The sequence below is a fragment of the Nematolebias whitei genome, chromosome 12 (assembly GCF_014905685.2).
Source record: "Nematolebias whitei isolate Nwh7 chromosome 12, NemWhi1, whole genome shotgun sequence".
NCBI lineage: Eukaryota > Metazoa > Chordata > Actinopteri > Cyprinodontiformes > Rivulidae > Nematolebias > Nematolebias whitei.
In genome coordinates, this window is record NC_056509.1 from 48,841,673 (window position 1) to 48,849,019 (window position 7,347).

A 7,347-nucleotide genomic window follows, 5' to 3' on the forward strand; every position below is an offset into this window, starting at 1 on the left:
TAGCAGGAGCTAAAACTAGCATAGCAGGAGCTAAAACTTTCATAGCAGGAGCTAAAACTTTCATAGCAGGAGCTAAAACTTTGGTCTGAGCAAAAAAACTCCAGGTAACTCCATAACTACACATAACTCCACATAAACTCCACCCAGAGAGGTCAGGAGGCAAACCTGTGACCTTCTTGCTGTGAGGTAACCGCTCCAAACAATGCACCACTAGGCCACCTCTAACCAGGTCTTATGTTTTTCAATCAACTCAAGCTAAAGTCAGAAAACAGATGCTAACACGAGCTAAAAACACCAGGAGTTAGCCTGAGTCAGGTTTCTGTGCTGGGGGGTCGAAGCAGCTCTGCCTCACCTCCTCCTCCTGCAGCAGCAGACTGGGAGGTGAAGCTGTGAATAATTACATGCTGAGGAGTAATCACCTCCTGCAGGGCCTCATTAGCACAGTTTGACCTTTGGAGCATCCAGAAGCTGTTGAACCTCCTTCTCTGCCCTCAGACCTCCTGCGTCCACCCTCTGGACTCCGTCCTGGACTGCGCAGTCCCTGTTGGACCCCGGCAGCAGATCATCTACCCGCTGGAGGAGCTTGGCATCAACGGCCCATCCCGGCAGCTCACAGAGGACCAGGTGGGCCCAGAGACTCCTGCCAGACAAATGGAGATTAATTTTAGAGAGGAGACACCAGCAGGGGCGCTGTTGGTAGGAGACGCCGCAGCTCAGGAGCTGACTCGAACGACAAATTAACCACCATTATTCATTAGTTATTGATTAGTTCAAACTGTTTCTCTTAAACTTTCCTGTCTTAAAGACTGGGACACTAAACTAGACAGAGGTCAGAGTCTGTTTTGCTGAGTTTAGGACAAATGAAGGGGTCAGAAACATGAAGACCTTCTCTCCTCTCAGGACCCGTTTGCTCTCAGCCTCATTAGCAGGAAGTTAACCATGGAGCCAAAGGTCACCGTTAACAGCAGGATTGTGGTGGTGGGGGCTTCAGACACTGCTTTGTCCTTCCTCGAGGTGCTCTGTTTGTGGTGAGTCCCTTCTGCAATCCAAATCAAATATTATAACTGAACTTAAACATGTTCAGCGGTGTTTGTGTTCTTGTTACGGCTGTTGCTGTGTGTGTTCTCAGAAACAGAGCTTCTCACCTGCTCCGCCTCCTCATCTCCTATCCTGAGTGGCAGGAGCTCATCTTGTTTCAGCCTGAAGTCCAAGATGAGCTCCTTTGTCATCCTGATGTAGGACAGGTTGTGGTCTGTACACCATCCTGTCAGTCTGCTGACCTCATCCCTGTAGGTGGTCCTGTAGGTGGTCCTGTAGGTGGTCTTGTAGGTGGTCCTGTAGGTGGTCCTGTAGGTGGTCTTGTTGGTGGTCCTGTAGGTGATCCTGTAGGTGGTCCTGTAGGTGGCCTTGTAAGTGGTCCTGTAGGTGGTCTTGTAGGTGGTCCTGTAGGTGGTCTTGTTGGTGGTCCTGTAGGTGGTCCTGTAGGTGGTCTTGTAGGTGGTCCTGTAGGTGGTCTTGTTGGTGGTCCTGTAGGTGGTCTTGTTGCTGTTTGAGATGAGACCCACAACAGTGGTGTCATCAGCCAACTTTATGATTTTACTTGTTGGGTGTGCTGTCTCAGGTATAGAGGGAATAAAGGACAGGGCTAAGCTCACACCCCTGTGGTGCTCCTATGCTTAGTAACAGGCCTGGCGATAAAATGTTTGACCCATAGACTCAGGTGGTCTTCAAAATCCAGCTCCTTTCTGATTAGTATGCTGGGATCAACTGGGTTAAAAGCAGAGTCGCCTCACATATGCCCCTGTTCTGCTCCAGATGAGCCCCATGAAATGTGGAGGGTGACGTTTAAGGCATCCTCTGTTTGCTCTGTAGGTGTGCTGACACTCATTCAAGGCAGGAGAGAGTTTTTTCTATGTGGTCCAGAACAAGTCCCTGAAAACACTTGGAGATAATATCCTAATGCTGCTCAACAATCCAGGTAGAAAAATCGAAAAAAGTTAAATCTGGTCTTCTGGACGGGTTCAAAAAACAAACCAAAAAAAAAAAAAGTAGAAACGTTTCGTCTCTCATCCAAAGGACTTCCTCAGTCTGACGTGCTGTTTTCAGCTCAGTCTCTTAAATAGCACCTTCTTAGAGTGGATCAACCAGTTTTGCTGCTGACAACCAAAACCAGCTGATCACATGCTCAAGAAGGACCATCAGCCTAACAATGGATCATTAGCACCTGATGGCTGTTTACTATTCACAGAGGGCTGAGTGATACTAGCAATCACAGCATCATTAGTGGCTGTGGTGGCAGCAAAACAACGTGGAGCGACACTTCACCAGCTAACACGTTAAATTCAATGCTAACCACCCCCTGGTGTCTCACAACAGACAGAAGAAGATCAGAGTTAGAGACCACTTTGAACAAGCGGAGACAAATTTCATGAGACATTTTCAGATGAGGTCTTGAAAAAAGCAGTGATGAAATATATGAAAAATAATTTCTTTAAAAAGAGTAAATGATGTGATGATTAGTTAAAATGATTTTATATGTACAAACCGGATTCCAAAGAAGTTGGGCCACTAAACAAATAGTGAATAAAACCTGAATGCAATGATGTGGAGGTGCCAACATCTAATATTTTATTCAGAATAGAACACAAGTCACAGATCAAAAGTTTAAACTGAGAGAATGTATCATTTTAAGGGGAAAATCTGTTGTTTCCAAATTTCATGGCGTCAACAAATCCCAAAAAAGTTGGGACAAGTCCATTTTTCCCACTGTGTGGCATCCCCCCTTCTTCTTCCAACACTCAACAGACGTCTGGGGACAGAGGAGACCAGTTTCTCCAGTTTAGAAATAGGAATGCTCTCCCATTCATGTCTAATACAGGCCTCTAACTGTTCAATCGTCTTGGGCCTTCTTTGTGGCACCTTCCTCTTTATGATGCACCAAATGTTCTCTATAGGTGAAAGATCTGGACTGCAGGCTGGCCATTTCAGTACCCGGATCCTTCTCCTACGTAGCCATGATGTTGTGATTGCTGCAGAATGTGGTCTGGCATTATGGTGTTGAAAAATGCAGGGTCTTCCCTGAAAGAGATGACGTCTAGATGGGAGCATATGTTGTTCTAGAACCTGAACATAGTTCTCTGCATTAATGGTGCCTTTCCAGACATGCAAGCTGCCCATGCCACAAGCGCTCATGCAACCCCATACCATCAGTGATGCAGGCTTCTGAACGGAGCGTTGATAACAACTTGGGCTATCCTTGTCCTCTCTGGTCCGGATGACGTGGCGTCCCAGTGTTCCATAAAGAACTTCAAATCGTGACTCATCTGACCACAGAACAGTCTTCCATTTTGCCACACTCCATTTTAAATGACCCCTGGCCCAGTGCAAACGGCTGAGCTTGTGGAGCTTGCTTAGAAATGGCTTCCTCTTTGCACTGTAGAGTTTCAGCTGGCAACGGCGGATGGCACGGTGGATTGTGTTCACTGACAATGCTTTCTGGAAGTATTCCTGAGCCCATTCTGTTATTTCCTTGACAGTGGCATTCCTGTTTGAGGTGCAGTGACGTTTAAGGGCCCGGAGATCACGAGCATCCAGTAGAGTTTTACGGCCTTGACCCTTACGCACAGCGATTGTTCCAGATTCTCTGAATCTTTTGATGATGTTATGCACGGTTGATGATGATAACTTAAAAGTCTTTGCTATTTTATGCTGGGTAACACCATTCTGGTATTGTTGCACTATCTTTCTGTGCAACAATGGTGGAATTGGTGATCCTCTTACCATCTTGGCTTCTGAGAGACACTGACACTCTGAGAAGCTCTTTTTATACCCAATCAGGTTGTCAGTTGACCTAATTAGTGTTAATTGGTCTTCCAGCTGTTCGTTATATGCTCAATTTCCTTTTTCCAGCCACTTATTGCTACTTGTCCCAAGTTTGCTGGGATTTGTTGACACTGTGAAATTTTGAATCAACATATTTGTCCTTTAAAATGTTACATTTACTCAGATTAAACTTTTGATCTGTCATCTATGTTATATTACGAATAAAATATTGACATTTGCCATCTCCACATCATTGCATTCAGTTTTTATTCACAATTTGTTTAGTGTCCAAACTTTTTTGGAATCCAGTTTGTGCAGCACTTTGTTGCAGCTGTGGTTATTTTAAAGGGCCTGATAAATAAAGTATTATTTTCTTCTTATTATTAATAATAATAAGAAGAATAAAATGCTGCAGATGTGAGGATCATTACTAATGTCACATGATTCATTTAAAAATGCCAGTTAGTTTTTTATATTACTGATCATTTGTATCTACAAGTTGGAGTTCTTCTGAAGTGTTATAAATAAAACGGAGCAAACAGAGCTTCACTGGAAGGTTTCACTCTTAATAGGTTATTAAAAATGTTACAGAAGTTGTTAATAGTAAAAGGCAAATTTTGAATGAATGTTACAAATATGTTCATTATTCCTACAAAACAGTTAAAATATTTATAAAATACACTGGACTTCAAATGTTACTGACTGAGATTAAGATAAAAGAAATGGTAGTTTATGTTTAAATATCAGTTTTCTGCTGTAGTAAATCATCCACACCTGCCTCCACCCTCATCTGCTCCAGCCTGGGCCCCTGAGCAAGGCACTCAACCCCCAACATCTGCTCCCAAAACAGGTCTCTCTTGAAATGAGTTCTCGTGGCTCAGTGAGACGACCCGGATAAATAATGGGTCAATGGAAAAAAACTCCATTATGTCCCCTTTGTTTGGGACTGGAACCAGTCTCACTGCTTTTGGGTGAAGGCAGGGGACACCCAGGACATGTCTCCAGTCTGTCCCAGAGACACCCAGGACAAATCTCCAGTCCGTCCCAGAGACACCCAGGACATGTCTCCAGTCTGTCCCAGAGACACCCAGGACAAATCTCCAGTCCGTCCCAGAGACACCCAGGACATGTCTCCAGTCCGTCCCAGAGACACCCAGGACAGGTCTCCAGTCCATCCCAGAGACACCCAGGACAAATCTCCAGTCCGTCCCAGAGACACCCAGGACAAGTCTCCAGTCCATCCCAGAGACACCCAGGACAAGTCTCCAGTCCGCCCCAGAGACACCCAGGACAAATCTCCAGTCCATCCCAGAGACACCCAGGACAAGTCTCCAGTCCGTCCCAGAGACAGACAAAGAGACAAACAACCACCCACACTCCTGGTCACAGCTCGGAACAATGTAGTTGCAGAGAAGAACCAAACAAAGATTCAAACTGAGGACTCAAGTTCTTGATGGAGAGTTCTAATTACTGATTATCAGTAATAATTGATCATATTTATCATGCAAACTCCTTACTGATAATCACTGTGGGGAGTTTTTAATAATACAGGTCAGATGTGACCAGGCAGTCATATATTCACATGTATGTAAGTATATCGTTGTTAATACTATAATTAAAGGTCAGCCGTGCACATTTGTATCAAACAAGTAGCTCTTCGTGTCTCGGTCCCACTGAAGTAGCTCTCAGTCTCAAAACGGTTCGGGAGCCCTGGTCTAGACTAAAATATCTGCAGGACCAGTTGAACTTCCACCTTATTTCTTAAGGCTGGCCGCTCATATCATCACAGTACCGGTGTCCCACATCTTTAACCGTCCATGAGACAAAACTCATTCCAGACACTTGGAAAGAGCCTTTTTGTTCATTCAACCTTTATTTCTACAGGTGAGTCTCACTGAGCCTCCGGGACTCATTTACAGAGACACCTGGTTTAACAAAGACAGACAACAGTGGACAGTTATAAAAAGGCACACAGAGTTTTTAATTATTTTTTACAAATTAAAATAAGATGCAAGAAAGTAACAAAAACAGCTAGATTCTAATGTGAATGTAGAAACTAAAAACAGGAACATGTCAGCATTGGTCCCTGCCAGGAGTCCAACAGATTCTTAAAGACACTTAGAGAGGTCAAAGGTCGAGAGCTTCAGATCTTTTTACAAGATATTCCAGGAAACAGGAGCGGAGTAGGAGAAGGTCCTTTTGTCTAGTTCAGTCCTCACTGAGGGAACACTGCAGGTAATGATGTCCTGAGAGCGCACGCTGTAGCTGCACTCACACAGAGACATGTAGGAGGAGATGTATGAAGGCAGCAGACCAGGAAGTGATTTAAAGATGAAAATGTACCAGTGGGAGAGTCTGTGTGAAGTTAATGGTGACCAGTTAACCAGTGGATACTGGGTGCAGTGGTGGGTACGGTAGTTACAGCCAGTTATGAATCTTAGTGCACCATGATAGACAGCATCCAACATCTGCAGCATCCAACATCTGCAACATCCAACATCTGCAGCATCCAACATCTGCAGCATCCAACATCTGCAGGTTCTTGTAGGAGCGCTCATGTAGATGATGTCACCGGGATCGATGGAGGGAGGGACATGTTGCTGTTTTTAGTATTTTATATTGGCACCGTTTTATAATGTAGCGGTTTTAGTTTTTATTTAATTTCTTCTATTTATTTTTCTCTTTCTCTGTTTTGAACATGGTTGTGTTTTGTTGTGTGGACGTCGTCGTTCTTTGTGAAATCAGCTCTTTGAGTCCTCGAGGCTCAGTGAGTGGATGAATCTATACTGTCACTGCTGGGTCAGGGTTCTGGTTCTGCTTCTCTCTCCTCACAGCCCTCACCTGAAGTTCACCAACCTGGTTCTGGTTTCGACCCGTGGTCTCGTCAGTCCTTGCGATCCAGAAGACAGCTTCTTGTCCACGAGGTGAAACAAATGTTCCCACAGATATCTGGTTCTGTACAGTCCAGTTCTTTGTCCAGAACCTCCTGTGTTCTGAACCTGCAGCCACGCCTACAGCACCAGAGACCTGGCCCAGATTCCTCTGCTCCTCTGCGTCACGGTTCTGACCGGCAAGATGGTCCAAATCAGACGCCAGTCCAAATACATCGTGCTGTCCGGTGGTGAGAAGGTTCTGTACGACCGTCTCATCCTCTGCACGGGCCTTCAGTACCGGGTGAGACAGAACAAAAACTGCTGGTTCTGGACCACGCCAACTGGGTCCAAAGTGTAGAAATGATTTGTTTGAGGTCTGAATGCACCAGAACTGGGTCAGATCCATGTTTTTATTCCTTCTTTATAAGAACCAAATGGTTCTGGTGTCATGGATCAGAACGCCTGAGGCTCATCTAAAGGTCCACTTTGAAACTGGGTCAAAGTTCTGATCAGTCTGCAGAGGGCACATTTAGTTCTTGTTGGAGGTTCTGGTTCTGGGGTCAGAACATTTTCACAGGATGGGACTCTGTCTGACCTTGAACACTCTGTTGAGTGTCCACATGTCTCTGCTGACTGTCCATGTGTCCCTGTT

The 7,347-nt window shown here is 45.0% G+C and overlaps 1 protein-coding gene across 1 annotated transcript in view; it reads left to right on the forward strand.

Moving 5' to 3' along the window:
* The window catches only part of cfap61 (cilia and flagella associated protein 61), a 41,679-nt gene that overhangs the window by 16,273 nt on the left and 18,059 nt on the right, over positions 1–7,347 (forward strand). Inside the window, exons 10-13 of the mRNA XM_037685232.1 lie at positions 496–624; positions 901–1,028; positions 6,657–6,746; positions 6,828–6,996. Coding sequence (XP_037541160.1) covers positions 496–624; positions 901–1,028; positions 6,657–6,746; positions 6,828–6,996 — 516 coding nt within the window. The remainder of the gene's footprint in view (positions 1–495; positions 625–900; positions 1,029–6,656; positions 6,747–6,827; positions 6,997–7,347) is intronic.